Source organism: Chiroxiphia lanceolata, chromosome 20 (assembly GCF_009829145.1).
Source record: "Chiroxiphia lanceolata isolate bChiLan1 chromosome 20, bChiLan1.pri, whole genome shotgun sequence".
Classification (NCBI taxonomy): Eukaryota; Metazoa; Chordata; class Aves; order Passeriformes; family Pipridae; genus Chiroxiphia; species Chiroxiphia lanceolata.
The window spans coordinates 4,347,544-4,367,798 of record NC_045656.1 but is presented as its reverse complement, the minus strand read 5'-3'; the positions used below and the strand labels follow the sequence as shown (position 1 = coordinate 4,367,798).

The 20,255-nt window shown below is 41.4% G+C and overlaps 1 protein-coding gene across 1 annotated transcript in view; it reads left to right on the top strand.

The window, feature by feature from the left end:
- RABEP1 (rabaptin, RAB GTPase binding effector protein 1) overlaps positions 1–20,255 on the top strand; it is a 43,673-nt gene that overhangs the window by 4,065 nt on the left and 19,353 nt on the right. Inside the window, 4 exon segments of the mRNA XM_032707119.1 lie at positions 10,233–10,364; positions 12,184–12,384; positions 13,577–13,737; positions 19,250–19,369. Coding sequence (XP_032563010.1) covers positions 10,233–10,364; positions 12,184–12,384; positions 13,577–13,737; positions 19,250–19,369 — 614 coding nt within the window.

Sequence of the window (20,255 nt, the reverse complement as noted above, 5' to 3'; positions counted from 1 at the left end):
TGAGGAAGGTCATTTATCACTTACCAATGTCAGTCATCAAGTCTTAAAAAGTAAGTTCTGCCGTGTGACTGCACCAATCCCAGTTGCCACAAGGCAGAGTGGGGGACAGAAGGAAGGCCAGAGTGTTTCTTTTGGCAGGCAGCACTTAGGTTAAAGTGATTATCAGGCTGTACCCATGGGCTGTGGTTTCAGGTTGCAGCTAAGCCAGTCTAGAAGGTTGCTGCTGCTGAAAGGAGGGTTCCTGCTCCTCTTCCTCCTCCCACAGATGTTTCCATCGTTTCCCTTGGGCCATCTCTGCAGAGTGGAACCCACCACTGAGCAGTTCAGCTCAGACACCCAGCTGAGAACTACTCACTGCTGAATTAATTAGTTAATTCATTTAGTGAAGGCCTGAGAATGTTAGAGCTGGTATAAAGGAAGGGTGGAGACCACACAGTATATATAGTGTCAAAGGGTGCAGCTCTGGCCTTTTTCACAGTTTACTCCAATCTGTTTGCTCACATGAGCCTTTGGTATATGCTCAGCTAAGTCATAAGTGTGGTCTGGTTTGGACCTGGTTTGACTCACTCCCCTCCCACCCCCCCAAATCCCTACTCTGATCCTGTCCCTGCTCTGATCCTGTCCCTGCACAGCCTCAAAGGTCTGTGGCATGATGGGAATAAAGGCACAGGAGGTGAGAGTGCTGAGTTACCCTTTCACATGACCACCAGTACATACATTGATTTAAAATGATCATCAGCAGGCTTAGGCAAATCTTCCTGTTCTGTATGCTTGTACCCCTGGTAGATTTTAAAATGTTTCAAGAATTTCATGCTGGAGGAGGATTTTCTTCCTTTTTAACAGTTCAGGAATTCATTTAGGTGACAAGTGGTAGCAAAAAATGTGAATATATAGAATCATGGCAGTGTTTTTTTGTCAAGAAATAGATTATGGAGGCTTGGGGGAGTACTAGTCTGTTGTTCTCAGGGAACCTATTAAATTGCTGTAGAAACCTTACTCTAAAGGATAGGAGCTGTATCCTGTTCCTTATCAAATAAAGATGTTAATCATCTTTTATTATTTCTCATACTATATTTATCATCACAGTGTTTCCATAAATACATCTGGCAACAATATTTTCCAGGCCCTTTATTAAGATTTATATCCTTTAAGTGACTACTCTAAGGCACCATGTTTTCATGCCTGCAAGCTGCTCTTCTGACAACTGACATTTTCAATTTACTGTTCCTTGAAAGTGAGTTTTTTACCTGTTCCCTTTCCCAGTTTATTCTCTGTCTACCAATTTGGGTGACCAAATTATATAGGAAGGAACAGGGAACCACAATGGGGAAGAAATATGGTGTTACCTCTCTTTGTGGATATTGTTCAAATCCATAACTTGGGTATGAATTGCTGTTGTTTCTGAAGCTTTTCTGGTGCTTGTAAAAATTACCTGGTGCTGTCTGGTAGCTGTGCATGTGGAAGTGATTTTCCATGCTAATATTGATTATTTCAGCTTTTGAAAATGTCCACAAAGATGCTGATTTGCTTTAAATGACAGTCCCCTCATACCTGTAACAATGGTAGATTAGCAGAAACCATTGCCTGTGTGAATTCCACAAACACTGACATGTTTCTGGTTTTCTCTGCATCATTTTCTTGTTACCTTCCTTTCAATTTTTAAGTGTCATCATTAATTTGTTCTTCCTGCTCAGGAATTGGGAAGCAGAGTATTTGGGATGGTCTCAAAGCTACGCCTCAATTCTTGTCCCTATGACAAACAGCACAAGATCTCAGACCGGTGGTATCTGGGGGAATTTTTGAATTAATGTAATGGTTTTCTTTTATATATACTTACTTCATTAAAGAGAACAATTCAGTAGCATTGTTTTGTGTTGTTTGGGGTTTTTTTTACCTGAGATTTGAGTTCTACTTTATTCCCATTTTCTTCCCAGAAGAGGACAGCCTTTAATAAATCTGTAGGCAAAGTGATAAACATATTATAAGGAGTCACAGGGAATTTTTTCTCCTCCCACTGCAAATGAGTCAGCAATTAAATTATCTTGAAAGAAAATCACTCCTGAGTCTGTTGTCTGGGGTTAGCAAGTGTTTACATTTAAGAACAGTTATATTAGTGGTGTTCAGAGTGATAAATTGTGTAAGGGGTCTCCTTATAGTAAAGTGGATATCAGAACCTCTCCCTAAATATCTGTCAATCTGAAATATTCTTATTTGATCAGAACAGCAGGTTTCTGATGGTTTATTAAGACAATATCCTCAACTTAAATTTTCTTTTTCTGGCAAGAAACACTGAAAACCTCCCTGTCAAGTGTAATTGCCACGTGAAATAGTCTAATCCTGCTCTGGATTTTCTGGTTATATCATACAAGTGCTGAGAGGTGGTAGTGTGGACAAACTTGGCAGAAATATCCCTGTGTGATACGAGGACTCATTCATATTTCAGTGTTGTTGTGGTCAGGGAGATTTAAGTGACTTGACATTTCGGGGGACTTGCTTTGAAATGCTGTGGCAGGGGAAGGGGTGGCTGTGCTGGGGTTCTGCTTCCAGGCTGGAGGAGCCTCTGTGTCTCCTTCAAACCCCTTCTGCTGGTGCTCAGCTCTCCAGGTGATGAGGTGGGACAGGCGTGGAGGACGTGTGTGACATGTGGTGACATGTTTCACAGCTGAATTGTTTAAGCTCAGATGTCTGAAATGCTCAAAAAGCTTTGCCTGGGGGATCAAGTCAGGCTGTGACTGCAGGGGGTAGAGATCTACCTGAGCTGAGTGGTGTGATCCAGCACAAGCTGTGAAGCATTTTGGAGGAATCTTCCCAGTTCTTGGGTAATTCTCCTTTCCTGAGTTCTGTGCTGCCATCACATTGTTTGCTCAAGCACTGACTGGGCTCAGTAAATGCTCTCAGCCTGGAGAGTAAATAACCCCTTCCATAAACCCAAGGAGACACTGAGCTTGTTCCTGCAATCCTTTCCTTTAAAAAATTGATCCTCCTGTAAAGAGCAGTTATAAAAAAGAAAAACTGTGAAAGTGGAACAAGATACAAACACTGAGGGAGCAGGGAAAACGCTGGTGATTGTGATGAGATTGGTAACTCTGTTCTCTCCATTTTGTGTCACTGTAGATGAATTCAAAGTTCACCAGACTGTAGCTTGCTGCTGGCCTTTGAAATACTCTGATATGCATTCAGGCTTAGCAACACTGCATTTCTGAGGAGATTCACTGCTGGTAGCAGCAGGATGCAGCCAAAATGCCTTCCATAGGATTCCATCTATGGTGATGTCCGGTTGACTTTTCCAACACTGTGATTCATCCACTGCTGCCCTACTTAAATTATTCAGAGAACTGAGGAAGCACAAAGCATGGTTGAATTTCTTGGAAAAAACGCTAACCAGTGGTGTTTTCCTGAAATTTTAAGAGGGATTGTTCTCCCCACACACCCAAACATCAACAGCAGAAATTAAATAGAGTAAACACAGAGTAAAAACCCTTCGGGGATCGAGTTGAGATTTCTGTGGAGAAAACTGTGTGCACAGAACTGAGAGGTCTGATGGCAATGCTGGTTAAAAGGAAAGAACCAGCTGCTTTCCTGGGAGGGAATGTAGGAATAGCCAGGCCATAATGATGGAGGTAGAGGACTGCCCTTGGGAAGAGATGATGCTTTTGGCAAATGAAAGAATGAATTGCTGGAAAAACATTCCACCTCACTTTTGTCAACATGGACATCCATGATTAAGTGCATTCCCGTGATACTTGATGTGACTTGAGCACTGTTCCATTGCAGTGTAATGTAAATAATGTTTAACTGAGCATAAATTTCAAACTGGACTTAAGTTCCCTGAGGTCAGAATGACTAAGTGTGTGGAAGAGGTGAGGAGCATTGCTTTTCCCATGGACTGGGACTTATCCAAACTGGGAGCCAGGTGTGTGATTCCCCTTTACTGAGTGCAGGGCATGGAGATTTGGACCCCAGAGCAGCAACTGCCTGGTTTTGTGCCTGAGAAAGAAGATGAGGGAGGCAATAACAGAGCAAGGAAGTAGTTAACATGTTGTGAGAGCTGTGAAAAGGGAGAAAAAGTGGGAAGCGGAAGTGGAAAAAAACGGGGAAGGAGAAACAGTGTGTTGGCTTTTTTTTCCCCCCCCATGTAATTGTGGATGAAGATGTTTGCTGTATAAACACACTTTGGGGGATACTTATTACTGTGAATGGCTGTTTATTTACTGTCCAGGCTTAATTAGGCCTTTTAAAGGACCCTTTTTTTCTCTTCCCTTTGTTCTTGTCCTCATCTTAGGGCTGTCCCATCCCTGGAAGTGTTCAAGGCCAGGTTGGACAGGTGTGGAGCAACCTGGGGTAGTGAAAAGTGTTGGGGTTGGAAATAAGATGGTCCTTAAAATCCCTTCCAGCCCAAACCATTCTGTGATTCTTGGCTTATTATAGAAGAGAATATTTCCATTTGTTCAAACACCTCAGTTTCTTTAGATTTTAATTATTTTGTGTGGTGGCTCTTTTTTTTTTCTTAATGGAGGATGTCATGCAGTGCTTAACATAAAAAAGGAAAATAAAGAGTAGGAATAGGCATTACTGAGAATACAAGTTAGTGGAAAGGTGTGGTTTGTCATTCAACTTCAATGAAAAATAACGTTACTTTCAAACTTTAATAGTATATTGCAAGCTTCCACTTGATGCCAATGGAGTATTTATAATGTGGTTGGGTGTTTGTAACATCCCAGTTGAATATTTTTATCCTGCAGTCGTTGATTTACTGCAATAAATAAAAGATACTGTAGCAGATATGATGCAGCAAGGCTCAGTTCTGCTTGTGCTCTCTGCAACACCGAGTGTGTATGGCATTTAAATCAGTACTGGGTTGTTTGCCTGTGAGTGTTCAGTCAATAGAGAACAAACTGGGATGTCAAATAACCTTCAGCTGGCACAGTAAACCAGAAATGGTTGGATGAATGCAGCAGTGCCTCTGAAAACCCCAAATGGGGAACTGAGTCCCTTCTGCAGAAGGACTCACTGGTGGTGACGTTGGGCAGCAAGGGCCCTGCTGCTGGGGCACAGCTGGGGGGGACAATCACCTGGGTTCCCCTTTTTAATAGCTGAGTTACCATCACTGCAGGCAGTGAAATACTCTGAAAAAGGAGGTGTGACAGTCTCAGTGCAGAGGGGTTTGTTGGCAATCTGAAAACGAAGGTGGCAAGTGGGAGGTGGGGGGAGATGAAGTGAGGGGAGTGCTTGGTGACCACTGAGCTGGAGCCATTTGTCCTGGTGAGTAAAATGCTTCATGCTTCCAAATGAAAGTCTGAGAAAAGCAGTAATTATTTTCTTCCCTTTTTTTTTTTTTTTTCCCTTCAGTTTGCTCTGCTGCTGCTCAATATCTGTGTGTCAGGGCAGCTGTTTTTCCTTGCATAAAGAGCAACCCCTTTCCAAAGTCAGGAATTGCTTCTGTTCAACGAGCTTATTCAAAGAACCATAATCTGTTCCTTTGCTTCTGAGTGCCTGGTGCAAACAGCTGCATGGAGTTGTTGTAAGAGTGGGGAGGGTTGGGAGCTTGGTTGTTCTTTTATAATCAAACCCTCTTTGAATAAATAAAGCTTTTTGCAGTCTAAATACACGTCCTGGTGGCAGACTTAGATGAAAAATTTATATGGTAACATAATTGTGGCTCCACTGTGATGTCACAACAGAGGAAAATTAGTACCCTTAAGAAATAAGCAGTCATATATTTTTATTTTTCCTTACTTTTGTCTTGAGCAGTCATGACAGGAAAAGAAAGGTAGAAAATGACAGAAAATTTATTGTACATGTAGATTTTTTCCTGATCTGTTTTCTATTGCAGCTGTATAGGGCTGAACTCTTGATGTCATGTTTGACACTTTTAATATCAAGCAAGAAAGCTTTGTGGCATTAATTTTATAAATAGACCTAGTACTCAAAATAGTCTCATTGATAATCAGCTTTGTCTGTCTTAGTTCTGGAATGGTCCCTCCATGTTGGTGTAACAGAAACTCTGTCATACATAGAATTTAATCCTTTTTGGAGCTGATCTGTAGAGCAGCTTATAAATAACCAGTCAATCAATACAAAATGTGTGTTGTTCCTGTGTTTCCTAGAACTGGAATTCACTGTGTAGTAGGTTAAGAGAAAGTTGTATATTTTTCACTAGAGTTTCTCTCTGTGTGTTCCAGTAGTTTCATGGTTCTCCTGTAGATTGATGACTCTGCTCTGAGATGAATTTTACTGCCTTTCTTTTGGGTTGAGACACATGATAACATACACTGTGCTTTGCTGTGATGTCAAGGGGATGGGGATTCCTGCATCTGACCTGTTGTGTCTCTGCAAAATCTGTGTTCTTAGCTAGAAACAAAGCTGGTAATTTAATTAGTGTGTATAATTCTATCATCAGCATTCTGTTTGTCCTAATAATCTGGGGGAAAAGTGCTATTTACAGCTATAAAATTGTTGGCCCAAGGGGTTTCTGGTTTATGTTTTAGTTGGCATATCAATTTCAATTTAATTTTTTTCTCAGTGCTATTTCAGGAGTTAAGAAATTGGGTCTTCGGGGTGTTTGTTTGTTTCTTGATGACTTAGGGCCCTAAATAGGAATTTAGGTCTCCCCCAGTGCTGCTCTTGGGAAATACAGCGTGTTCCCTGCCTGTTTCTGCTCCCGGGTGTAACACAGGATCCTGTTCAGTCGGGTACAGCTCCCCCAGAACTGCCCATCTCTGGGCTCTGTTTACTCTACACCTCATTGGTGTTGTTTAAACATTGATAGTGCCTTCTGTGCTGGGAATGGGAGCATGGGGACAGCGCCTGGAAAACCAGGGAATGCTGACTCTGCAAAATGTATGTCTGGCTTTGGGGTTGTTTTTCAGTTGATGCCCTATGATGGCAAATAAGTTCTCTGTTTCAGCTCTGTTACAGGCCTGGGGTGAGTTGGACCTAAATTTAGAGCGAGAATTGAGTGATAAATGACAAAGGGCTAATTGGAATTCTATGAATGAGTCCATTTCCTGCCATTGACTCCAATTCCAGGTGGACTTTAATCTGTGCCATGTAGCCTGCGGGTACCTGTGGCTGGCAGTCTGGGTTTGGGATCATTTTGGAAGTGTCTGTATGGCTGGGTACAAATTATACCCCTGAAGAAGAAAATAGTTTCTTTTTGAACTTAATCACTTAGCAGAAAGCTGTCCAATTGCCAGTCTGTCTTAGAAATAAACTGTCTTTTGCTTTTATTTTTATGCACATGCATTTGAGGGGGTTGATGTTATTGTCCTCAAATTTATGCCTTGTACCACTGCAGTGGGGGTGTGCCAAGGTCTGTCCTGAGCTGTACATGTGGCACAGGTGGGAAAACCACTTTAAACTTAGTATCTGAGTAGAAAGAAGGATGTTCATGTACAGCTGCAGTGATGCATGACCTGCAGTTGAGATCTTAAACTCTGTGGTTTTTTGAATGCTTGCAGCTGGTCCTGACAGCTGCCGGAGCTCACTTGTGGTGGGGGTTGATTAGTTTTATTTATTACTTTTTAGACATACCCACCAGGCTGCAGACAGGGGGAACACTGTAAAAATGTAAATAATTTAAATTACATTTCCTTCGGGTGGACTCTGCCCTCCCTCTTTCTTGTTTTGGGCGGGAGGATTTAAAAAGGATGAGTCTGTTCTTCCTCCAGCTTAAAGCACTTGAACTTTCTGCTTTTGAGGTGTCCTCTTGTCCTTTCATCCTCAGCAGAAGCAACTCTTACTTTTGGAAGAACTACAACTCTGTTGTATTGCACAACAGCTCCTGCTCTTTGCTAAAGGAAGATGAAGGGGAATCAAGTAAGCAAGGAGTGCTCCAGTCCTCTTCGGGAGCGGGAGGCTTGGCTGATGTTTGTGGTTGATTCAACTTTCAGAATCACTCACTGTGGAATGGAACAGTTGATTTGTGTGGTTTTAAAACGCTGTGTGCAAGGTGAGGGATGGTTTGACTGCGTGCACGCTGCTCCAGGCCCCTGGGCGCTACCTGTGGGTGCCGGCCCTGGCCAGTGCCCCTGCCCCTGGCACGGAGCTCCCTCAGGCTTTAGTGCCTCTGAATGTTCCCTTCTAGAGGTTAAACTGAGCTCAAGCCCAGCTCCTCAGAGCCCAGCAGGGCTGTGCACTGTGGTGGGGAGGAGGTGGCTGTGGCTCTCGGGCTGTGGGGAGCGGCTCCGGCGTCGCCCTCTGGCAGAACTCAGCGAGGAGCAGCAGCAGAGACAAAGCCTTTCCCTTCGGAAGACTTCAGCAGGACATCAAAAGCAACTCTGTAGCCTTGGGAGGTGCTTGTGCTACCTGGACCCGCTCCATGTGTGCTGCTTCCTCCCTGGTTTTTGTCAAGCCACTCTTGAACACACACTTGAAGCTTTGCCCTCAGTGTGTCTTTGCTGCAGGTTCCTTTTGTTTGCTGGAGAACACTCCTGTGCAGTTGGCTTTGAACTTCGAACCCCCCCACAGGGGTTGCTGGCCAGAAAAATTCATGTGTTCCTATTTAAGGATATAAAACCCCAGGATTTTGGTAAAAAAGCGACATTAAAATTTCTTCAATCCTGTATCTACGTATATCTTTTATTCAGATATCAAGATATAAGATATATTAAAATATATTTCATATAAAGATATAAGATATAAAGATATTTCATATAAAGATATAAGATATAAAGATATATCAGATATGAAGATATCTCTCATTAATATATCTTTTATTATTTATTGTGTTATCTATCTGTATATTATTATTTTATATTCTATCTACAGATATCTTATTCAGTACAAAGTTGAGCAGATAAGTGCTGTATTTGTAACACCATAAGCTCTCATAACCAGTAATCAGGAAAACATACCTGTACTCTTAAAAGATCCTTTTGTTTGTGTCTGCTCTTGTTATAGGGTCACCTGTACTAAAAATAAATATAACTCACCCCATCTCAAGCCATCGACCATCCAGGGTTTTACCACTGCGAGCTCTGAGCTCATTCCAGCTGCTTTTAAGTCTAAATATTTGGTGCTGAAGTCTGACTATGTTGTAGCTATACTGTATTTTCAGGACTTGCTTTGCATTGGGTGGGAGCTGTAAACACCTCTGGGGGATCAATATTTTACATGTAGAGGCTGTAGCTGAAGTGATTCAGCTTTGCACAGCAGAGTTGGACCATGTCCACAAAAGGCTTTTGCAGAACAGATAGAGACTCATGTAGGGGAATATTTTTTTCCCCAGTGCATCCCAGCAGGGAGGTGGGTTTGGTCCCAGCTCATCTGTCTGTTGTTTCTGTTTGGTGTTGGAATTGTGAACTGTGCAAGGTAAACTGCCACCTGAAGCAGAGCTGCACTTCTTGAGGTGCAAAGAAATTGCTGTTGCACAGGAGGGACAATATTACAGGGTCATAGTTGTGTGGGGTCTTTGTACCATCCTACAATGGTGGTGCATTTTTTTTTCATTATAAGCATGTTGTGACAGTCTTTAGGTGCTTTGTGGACTTCCTACTCTTCCCTCTTTGCTGTACTGCTAATGTGGTAAACTCTGGAAAATAGTGTGATGTTTGGTGTGTCCTTGAGGATTTTTACCTGCTGGAATGAGGAGACTTTGATCTTATAATCAGTTACTTTTCTGTAGATCGTGGTCATCTCCTGGCAAACTTCTCTGAGTGTAATCTCGTTCATCTTTTGGTGAGCATGCAGAACTGAAGACTGGATAGATAATGGCACCTAATTTTTAGCTTATGGGTTTTCCTGTGCTTTGTTCTCCCTGCTGTGAGCTGAGCTGCTGTCACTTTGTTTTCTTTGACCTCAGCCTCTGGGAACTTGGTGCTTTATTACTCAGCCTTCACACACTGCTCCTGTGCCTCATGACTAAATTCCCATTGTTTGGAAAGAAGCACCAATGGAAGAAAAAAAAAAATCACCAGAATTATTTCTGCTTCTTCCTTCGCTGTACATAGGAAATTGTGGTTTCTTTGGGAGATTGTTTCCTGCAGAATTCCCTGCCCCATCTCCAGTGCCCTGGAGATGTCTAATTACAATTAGGTGCTACAGTCTAAGAAAAACTTATCCTCCTTTGCTCCTCAGAGGACTGATTAGTTTTCCTGATATATCATGGGGCAATGGCTGAGCTAATGATGAAGATATTTTAAAAAAGAGTGAGGCCCTGAACCTCAGTCTTGCAGAATGGGGCTGCCTGGATAACGGTTAGTGACATACCTTATCTTCTGTTTTATTTTTAGTTGCTCTTCTACAACGGGTGGCAGAATTGGAAAAGGTCAATGCAGAATTTCTGCGCACAAAGCAGCAACTTGAGCAAGAATTTAATCAAAGAGAGCAAAATTTAAGGAGTTTATACCTGGCTAGGAAGGTAAGTCCTCAATTCTCTTCAAATAATCTCTGTATGAACAATAAGCTTTTAAACAGGTGTGATAAGAACATAAGAGAGGAGCTGAGTAAAAATTCAATAGGTGGCTATTTAGCTTCCTGGAGTGGATTTTTAGAATTAAATTGAAGGTTTTGCCTGCATGGATAGGAGTCAGAGCAACTCGATGTCCATGCTGAAACTCCACCACTGAGTTTTAAATTCTGCCTGAATTCATTGTGAGCTCATTTCCTCTGAGCAGCAGCTGATCTGGAAGTGGAAAGACATCTCCTGGCTGCTGTGCTCTTGTACTTTGTGGCCAGCTTTTCTGTGTAGCATTAATTTGTCTTAAATTTCCATCTGAGGTAGGCTGTAAGCAGACAAACATCATAAAAGTTTTAGTACCAGCCAAGGGGCATCTATTTCAATAACACAATTTATAGGAAAATTCGAACCATATGAGCTCAAATATCTGATGAAGAATTGGAGAGTAGAGATAGCTGTTCTGAGAGCCAAATTGATTTATTTCTATTTCTGATGATTTTCCTGTCTTTAACATATGAAAGCAGAGCCAAAAATAATGCATTAAGACTGCAGCTGCTGTATAAGCTTATGAGAGCAGAAATACAACAGGCATAATGCAGATCAGATCATACAGAAAGCCTATTGCTTGGTGTTTTAGCAGCTGAATGAAAGGAAATTTTAAGATATACAAGACACTACTGATGAGATCAGCAATAACTCTCCAATTTTGGTACAGTCAGAAAACAGAAAATAAAAATAAATTGTGACAGAGGAAGAAGACAAAACAACTTTCACATGTACTGAAGTGAAGGGACACCAGAGGAGAATATACAAGCAATTACTTCCCTGTCTCCCAGACCCTTTCCTAAATGTACTTTGGGACTGTTGCAACCCATCCTTAATAGTGTTGTTTGAAAACTAAATAATATAGATGCTACAGAGACTTGTTTTTTTTAGACAAGGATTAATGCCCTTTTAAGTACCTGATTAGCTCTGGGTTCCATATCCTCTCTCAAGGGGTGGGAGCACCAGGATTGATTTTTGGCACTGAGGGAAGTACCTGGAGGTAGCTTGGTGTTTGTTGTGCATTGGCCATATGTTTCAGCTAAAAGTGAAACAGGCTAACACAAAACTGTATTTTGTGCTAGTGCTTTTGGAATTCATTATATATATAGATCTTCCAGAGCTGTTTGTTTCAGATTAACTGAAAACTCAGGAGGATAATATGAAATTGGTTTAATTTCTGTTTGTAGTTGCAACAATTAGAGAAATAGTGGGTGTTCCACTGAATGTATCCCTTTTATTAGTAGAAGCTCAGTGTTAGCAAAGTCTGGTAAAGAGCAAATTAGCCTGAAGAGTTTTCTTGTGTGGGCTCCATGAAGTGGTCACAGAGAGCTTCTGTTCAGAAATATGAAGTGTTCTATCCAAATTCAGAACCAAGTTGGTGCCAGAAGTGGGGGAAAGACTGTGTTCCTCTTTTCTTACCTTTTCAAGATTCTTTACCAGAATGAGTTAAATAAAGAGAACTAAATAAAACCATAGCTGACTTCCATCAGGGATATTGGGTCTTAGGTTATATCTGCAGTGTCTGCTTTGTGACTGTATCCATGAGAATATAGTTCTTTAATAAAACAAGGGCAAGCAAAGCCAAGAAATAACATTCCCTAAAGATACCTGCCAACTTTTGTGCAGTTATTATGGTAGATGTTTAATATCAGTGCACTGTTCTTTGCCATAGCAACTAGGGATACTCTTCAGGTTGAATTTATTAATCAAGTTAAATATATGTAATCCTTCTTTCAGAGGACCGAAAAGACAGAATGCAGTGCTGCAGGCAGCCCAGGATGATCTGGGCCAGCTGAGGACCCAGCTGATGGAAGCTCATGCAGAGATGGAGAACATCAAAGCAATAGCTACAGTGTCAGAGACCACCAAGCAGGAGGCCATCGACGAGGTGAAGAGACAGTGGCAAGAAGAAGTAGCTTCACTACAGGCCATTATGAAAGGTAACAAGCAGGCAAGCTGCTGAGATCAGCCACCTCTTCAGGGATTTGTGCCTGCTTTTGCATTGGGATGTGGATGACTGCTTGTTCATGGCTTGGGAAAACTGGGCTGCAGAAGTGCCGGATGAAGTGCAGCTCCCAAGTGTGTGAGGAGGAGCTTGCTGGTTCTATTCTGTTAACACAAGGATAGAATTTAGAAGGAATCATGGCAATAGCAACTCTCATGTATATGCAAAGCATCTTTGAGGGACTATGAATGTGATACTTCATCCTTCCATGAAGATAGAAGTGTGATGCTTGTAATTTGACAAGTCTGAAAACAGCTTTAGGCTGACAGCACGATTCTCTTCTTCTGTGTGAACATAGTTCTGCTCTCACACAGCCAGGTGGGCTTTTCCCCAGGCTAGTGACTGCACATGCTGCTCTGGATCAATTCTGGGTTCTTTTCTTTGTTATATTTGCATGTTGTACAGCTGTTGGCATTTCTGAGACATTTCTGAGTGCAAAGAGCAAAATGCAGGATATAACAGACTGTTGCCACAGCTGCCTGTTGTCTTAAAGGTTCACAAACAGGATCACACTACCCTGAGCCTGTTGGCTGTAGGCAGTTCTTCCATCAACTGATTATGCTTTTCACCCAGAAGAGACAAACCTTCATGTATATTGAGTACACAAAAGTCTGTTTATTTATGCTCTGCATGGATACATGAACCTAGATTAAGGCTCGGTTGTGCCAGCTGCTGTCCCTGTGTAAACACAGGCAGCTCCTTACCTGAGGGGGAACTGTTAATCATAGGGAAATGAAAGCCATGTGAGAAGTTTTAGTTTCTTTGCATTTTGGAGTAAATAAGTAAGGTTTTGGTTTGTTTGCATGTGCTTGGAGGTACAAAATGAGCTGCTAAATGGGATGATAGTCATGTACATTTGCATTGCATTTTATAATTACTTTGAAATTAAGAGTTACACGGATTTGAGGGCTTGTTTCTTTGTGTTCTAGTGTTGGTACAAATTGAGATTCAGTTCCTTTGGACTTTTACTTACGAATTTGGATTTAGGGGCAAGAATCGAAGGGAGAGTTCTTGGTTGTCCTGGTTTTGACCAATTATAATAAATCATTGGCTGGTTGCAGATGAAGCTCCTAAAGCTCTGTTCTTTAACTTACACTGAAAATAAGTTTTGCAAATGCTGTTTTTAGAGACTGTTCGTGACTATGAGCTCCAGTATCACCACAGGTTGGAGCAGGAGCGAGCTCAGTGGAACCAGTACCGGGAGAACGTGGAACGGGAAATTGCCGAGTTGAGACGGCGACTGTCGGAAGGGCAGGAGGAAGAAAACCTGGAAAATGAAATGAAAAAGGTACATTGAAATCTAGTTCTTCAGTTTCTGTTTGAAGACACACTTGTGGTGTTCCACATGAGTTCATTTCCACGCCTGCTGTAACTCCTCAGCTGTTCACACGGGCCTCGTTCTGCCAACTTCCAGCCTTTGTTCATGGAAGTCATCATGACCTCATCCTGCATCTGAATCCATCAGGGTATGTACCCAGTCATGTGGGTTCAGTGAGAGGATTGTACCTGAGAAGATGACAAAGTTTTGCCTTCAGCTTGTAAAAGCAGGTGGGCTCGTGAAGTCCCTTGTCATAATGTCAAATGAGCTCAAGTAAAACCACCTTCAGATTTTTCTGCATTGACTGCAGTTTTATAAAATTCCCTTTTCACTTCTGCACATATATTCCTTTTCTGGGATCTTATGAATTTACTGTGCCCATTAAAAACCTCAAATATCTAAAATACCTTTTCTCTAAATTAAGCCATCTTTGTGCATCACAGCACTGCTGGCTTCCTGTGAAGTACAGAACTGTGCTGTCACAAAATAACAGGCTCTGGATGGTGAAAAATAATTGCCCTGGAGTATATTGTTGTATATACACATATTGTTGTAGTTGTTCAAAGATCCATGACTAAGAAAACTTCATAGAAGTAGACAGAGGTGCCTTGCCTTGAGTTTGGATTTTATTTTGTCTGTTGAGGTTGAAGATTTGTTGTGTTTCAGGCAGGAAGGAAATTGAACCTGTCATAATAGGTCAGTATTTTGTAATCTTTGTTTATCTTGTTATAAAAACTTGCATTTAAGTGAATTTGTCTTCCTAGTAAGCTTACAGTAGTCTTCAACTTGTTGTAAGACAATTTTAAAGCAATGAATTCGATAAGGGAGTAGATCAACATCTGATAATCTGCCACATCGCTGCATTTCCCTGTTTCTCCTGGCTGTCAGCAGCAGAAGTGTAGTATTGAATATCACAAGCATTCCACATAAGAAGCATTTTAGCTATTTGTACTGTGTTGTAGCAAGCAATCAGTGTTAGTGTTGCAAAATGGAATTCTTTTTCTGAGACTTAGGAAGAGATTCTTGACTGTTGTAGTTGCATAATTGCTGTTGCTGCTCAGTGGGACTGCTCTTCATGTAGTCCTGATTTCCAGAGGCAAGAGTCAGGGTGAAGCCTGTTTGCCAGTGTTGTGTCAACAGAAGTGCTGCCACTGGAATTGTAAGACACAAACTGTTTTTAAGAGAAGGTTTTAGCCTTATTAAGCAAAAAAAGACTTTGGTTGAAGCTGGAAGGAAGGTTCTGAGTGGGACCAGTGTGGTGAGTCTTGTACAAACAACCCAGTCCTGGCAGTGCAGCCCCAACCAACTGCCAATAAGCATTTTCAGAAAACAATCTCTCTCAACTGATTCAGATTTTTCATCTGAATTCACTGATCACGTAAGTTGGAGTTGCAAGTTGCTGTCGTGACAGCACAGCTCACCTGAACTCAGTGGCTTCAGTATAGAAGTTTAGTATAGCAGATAAATAGTGTTTTCAACTATACCCCTTTTAAAAGTGAAATAAATATCCCTGGTGGTCCTAAAGGAAAAGATGATCAGTTTATTAATCTCTGATTAATACAGCTGGGAAAGCTTTCTAGGCCTGTAAAGCAGAGGAACATGTACTTTATGTAATGGGGGGGGGGGGAAATCTGGTCTTCAGAGTACAGCTTGAAATAATTGCTTAAAGTACTTTGCATGGGGTTTTAATCTTCTTTGTCATTATTAAACCTGTGAGGTTTTCCTCAGGGAGACTAAGAATTAGATCAGAATTAGGAAAAGGACATTTGATTTTACCTAAAAAACAACAAGCAAATCCCAAGCCCATAAAAGCTCTGTTTGGCCAGCAAATAGTGAATATTCATGTGTCAGCAGTCAGTGTGAAAAGAGGAATTTTCTTGATCACTTGGGATGTGCTATTTGAAGACTTGTGATCAATTCCTCCTGCAAAATGGCATTTCCAGCCAGCAGTGTTCTATTTATCCTCCATCTTCATAATGCTCTGTTATAAGGGTGGATTTATTTTATGGAAAAGCAAAGCATGAACTTGAAGAGAGCTTTTAAAAATACCTTCATCTCGTAGCCAGTTCTAAGGAATCCACAAAGGAGTAAAAAAATAAAACAAGGTACTTTTCTCTCTGGGTTATAAGTAGATGCTGTACCAGCAGTAATATATCACATTTCTTAAAACTGTCAGGAAACCCTACCATCATCTGGAATTCTCAATGGGAGCTGAGGTGAGAAGAATGAGCAGACCAGAGACATGATTGTGAGCCATGTGTTTCTGTCCAGGGCACTGGATAATATCTCTGTTCAGTTGTGTTCAGTTTCACTATAAAATTCATTTAAACTACAAGGAAAACCCATGGAATTTAATACCGTGCCCACGTATTTGCTAACAATTATGTTTATTGCCTGCATACTTTTTTCCCCTAAAAGAGAAGTCAACAAAAGCATTTATAAATTCTGTAAATAGCTCTCTGAATTTTAAGTTAGTTAATTTGGTTGAGGGCAGAGATTTGGGGTTTCAGACTTCCAGGGTGCGTGTTGTTTGTCCTGATTTGGGAGCGCTTGGAGTGGATGGGCAATATTTTGGTGAGCACCCTGTTTTGAGTTGTATTTATTAAGTGTGACCACTTTGCCAGAGGTATCCCAGTCTCTCCTGCAAACCTGGTATTTGGCATTCCTGAACCTCACAGGGAGCATGTCTGGTGGGACACGTGCCCTTGTCTGGAAGCAACTGTTTTGCTTTTCCATGTAAATATGTTTCAGGTTGCTAATTTCTGTGGAAAAATTCTGTGTTCAATGGGTTTTATCATAAAGCAATGATTTCTAAGAAATCTGTGCTGAAAACTTTGTATTATTAATCTCCCTTCCCAAGTCAAAAAAGGTAAATACCTTGGCCTAGTGATTAACATGCTTAACACTCATCTTTCAGGAAACTTATTGATGATTTATAAAAATCTATTTTCCTGTTGGGTTGTGATACCAAAAAAGGTTTGGGTTTTTTTGTTTTTACAGATGCTAAAAGCAATCCACCATAGCAGCAGGTACTTCCATGCAAGTTCTTCTCTGGGAATGACTGGGCTCCCTCTGGATAATGACGTGGTGGGGATGAGTTGCCCACTGGCAAATTTTAGCTACTCTTTTTAAAGTCAGACCTCATTTTCTGGTTCAGGAAAGGATCTGTTTTGCTGTTGGAGCTGTGGTGAATATAAATACTCTTCTTAGCACAGTTGTGTCAAACTCTGAGTAACAGGAGTCTGCAGAGCAGGTATTTTCCATACAGAGAGAGCAAGAAGGGACAAACCTCCTGTTCTGAAGTTGTGCTTATTGCTCAGGAGAGGGGAAATTGGAAGGGGAGAGTAATCTGATTTCTGTGAGAGAGTTGGCCATAAAATCTGACACACACTAAACTACTTTAGTTGGTAATGATAAAGAACAGTGGAATAAATTTAGGGGATAAATACTTGCTTTAAAGAGAAATTCTCAAATTGTGTCTGTGTGTTTTCCGCTTGTCCCGTTTTTAAGGAACAAACTCAGGGATAATGTTACCTGGGATTTCTCCAGTCAGGCTTTTGTTCCCCTGAAAATGGCTTGGACTCATTTTTAGCATGTTCTCTCCCTGGAATCATCTTCATGCTGTGGTCTGGAGATCCCTCACAGCATGTTCTGCAGCTGCCGTGCTGAGGGAAGCAGGCTTTGCTGGGGCAGAAGTGGTTTGGCCTCTTGATTTTTTGATTAAGGAATGAGTAAATATGATCATATGTAAAACCATGGCCTTGGACAGCCAAGTTAGTTTGACAAAATGTTAGAAGGAAATAAACATTTCAAGGATCACACCTCCTGGAGGAGTCTGAATAACACCTTTTAGCACAGGAAATGTGATGCTGCTGCACCTTTTGCCACATGTAACAGAATCTTTAAGTAGCATTTTTCAACAGGATAGATACTCTCCTTTTATTAAAAGGTTGAGTGGGAATTTTAACCTCAATTTGGGCATCTCAGTAATTCTTCTTCACCTCCAAGAGCAGACCCAGTGACCAGCACTCCTTTTGTTAGCAGGTATCAGCTGTTCTGAGTTCTCAGCACTGACCTTTAATATGGATCCTTACAATATGTTGCAACCACAGTGTCAACAAACTTCAGCTCCATTTACCAAGCAGTAAAAGCTGGTAATTTTTCTTTAAGTGGCATTTGATACAGTTTTTTTCTTTCTGGTTGGTCGCTGTTCACAGCCTGGTTTTGCTTTCAGAGAACTTTCTGGCTATTTCTCTGAACTGATGAGTTCCATCATGGACATATTTGTTGCTCTGTGCTCAGTGTTGAACCATGTGAAACCAGACTGGCAGTGAAATATTCCTGCAGTTATCAAGAATAATTAGAAAAGAGCATGTTCAACAGTCCAGAAAATGTTGGGCTATTTTTAGTCTATATGAGCCAGCTAGAGGTAGCATTAAATGAATGGAAGTGATACAATAAATGAACTATAAAGCACTCTTTGAAGTGGAACTCCTGCTCCCATCTGTTCAGAAATTGTGACTGATGGGTTGCTGGCTGCAAGTGACAGGTCTGGGTGTGCATGTGACAGTCACATGTCCCTGGTATTGAATTCCCTGCCCTGTGACGTCCCTTGCTTTGCTCACGGGTTTTATTGGTACTCCAGCAGTGACAAAATGTAGCAGAAGACAGGAAAGGACAGGAAAAGGAAAGGAAAGACAGAGCATTTCAGAAATGGAGATGTCAGGGCCACCCTTTGACATGTGCAGTTCTGGATTTGAACACTGAGTGCTATTTCTCATTTTAATTCTCGTGATTTTTACCTGACTCTTTCTCTCTTTTTTCCCCTTTCCTTGTATCAGTCCTTTAATTCTGTTGCTGTTTGATCTTTCAGAACTACTTTTTGAAAAAATCATTGGGTTTCTGATAAATTATCTCTATATATTTTGAAATACTTAGTACAGTTGCACCAAAACATGATGCTACATCAGGAGTAATTTAAAGCTGAAAAATGATCTTCCAAAACAGAATCAAGCTACACTGTGTGTCATTTTGCAGATCCTTTTACTTTTAATTTCCTGAGTAAGCAACTGCATGGCCAGTGCCTCACCCTGCAGTTCTTTTGGGGTTTTTTATATGTGCTCTGTGGCAGCAGGTTGCAGGACAGTTAGGCCTTCAATAACAGACAAGTGAAATGCTTAATCCATAAATTTTCTCTCAGGTATCAAGGGTGATAGATTTGCTAACATTCTCTTCTAAAGCAGATATTCATGGCCTAATCCATACATGGATTTAAAATTCAGTGGCCTTCTGTGAACGGAGTAATCAGCCTGTTGTCACAGAGGTGGCTGCAGAACTAAATAAACAGCAGTGGGAGTGAAAGTGGAAGTTCAGTCAGCTTTTTTGGTGATGTAGAGATTTTCTCCAAATGTCTCCAATAATGGAAACTGTTGTGGTGAAAACTGTGGTGATGATGTGTTACAATTTATTGCCCCAACTCCAGGCCCAGGAAGATGCTGAGAAGCTGCGTTCGGTTGTGATGCCCATGGAGAAGGAGATTGCAGCCCTCAAGGAGAAACTGGGAGAAGCTGAAGAAAAAATCAAAGAGCTGGAAGCATCCAAGGTGAGGTGGAGCTGTAACTGGATCCTGTTTATATCCTGCAACATGCTAGTTTGGTGCAGATAAGTCAAATTTTGTAAGAGAGAAAAATGTGTCTTGTGAAACTCTTCATGCCCCATACATCTTGTCTCCTGTAGCTCAAATGTCATATTTAGCCTATATATATTTTTCAGTCTTTGTTTTGGGGGTTGGCAGTGTATTTGTGTGTGATCTGTGCTCAGAGTAAATTGCACAGCTTCAGGTCTGTAACAGAAAAACTCCAGAAAAAATACCTGCTTTGCACCTGTCCGGCAGCCTGGCCTTTAGCTTATTGTCACACTTGGAGCCACAGAGACTCTGGGAGTCGGATTTTTCCATCACAAAGGCTTAAAGGCTGTAGCAGATGGAAGACTTGGTGTCCTGGGGCAGGAGAAGCTGTCCCACTGTCAGTGACAGTCAGAGCCCAAGGCTGTCCTGAGCTCTGGGCTGGCGCCGGCACCTCCCGGCCTGTGGTGAGGGAGATGGAACAGCAGCTCTGTGCAGCCAGTGAGGAACTGCCTGAAGGCTTTTGTTTCCTCCAAGATAAAACCTCCTGTGATTTGTGACTCAGCAAACCATAAAACTGAATAGTGCCATAAAGAGATCTTTCACTCTTGTTCCTTGTTCCAAGATGGGATCTGTTTCTCCATCACGTCTGACAGATGTTTAGGTAACCTTGTCTTCAAAGGTTCTCACTGGAGCTTCTTCAGCCTCTGCAGGGCTTTGTTAGCTCTTTGTTAGCTTTGCTATTTAAAAAACAAGAAGAAAACAATCTGAATATATTTCTTCAGTATTTCTTGAAATAATTGCTTTTCACTGACAGATTTCCTTCCTTTTTGCAACAGTGTTTCATGAGTTGGACTCTTTGTTT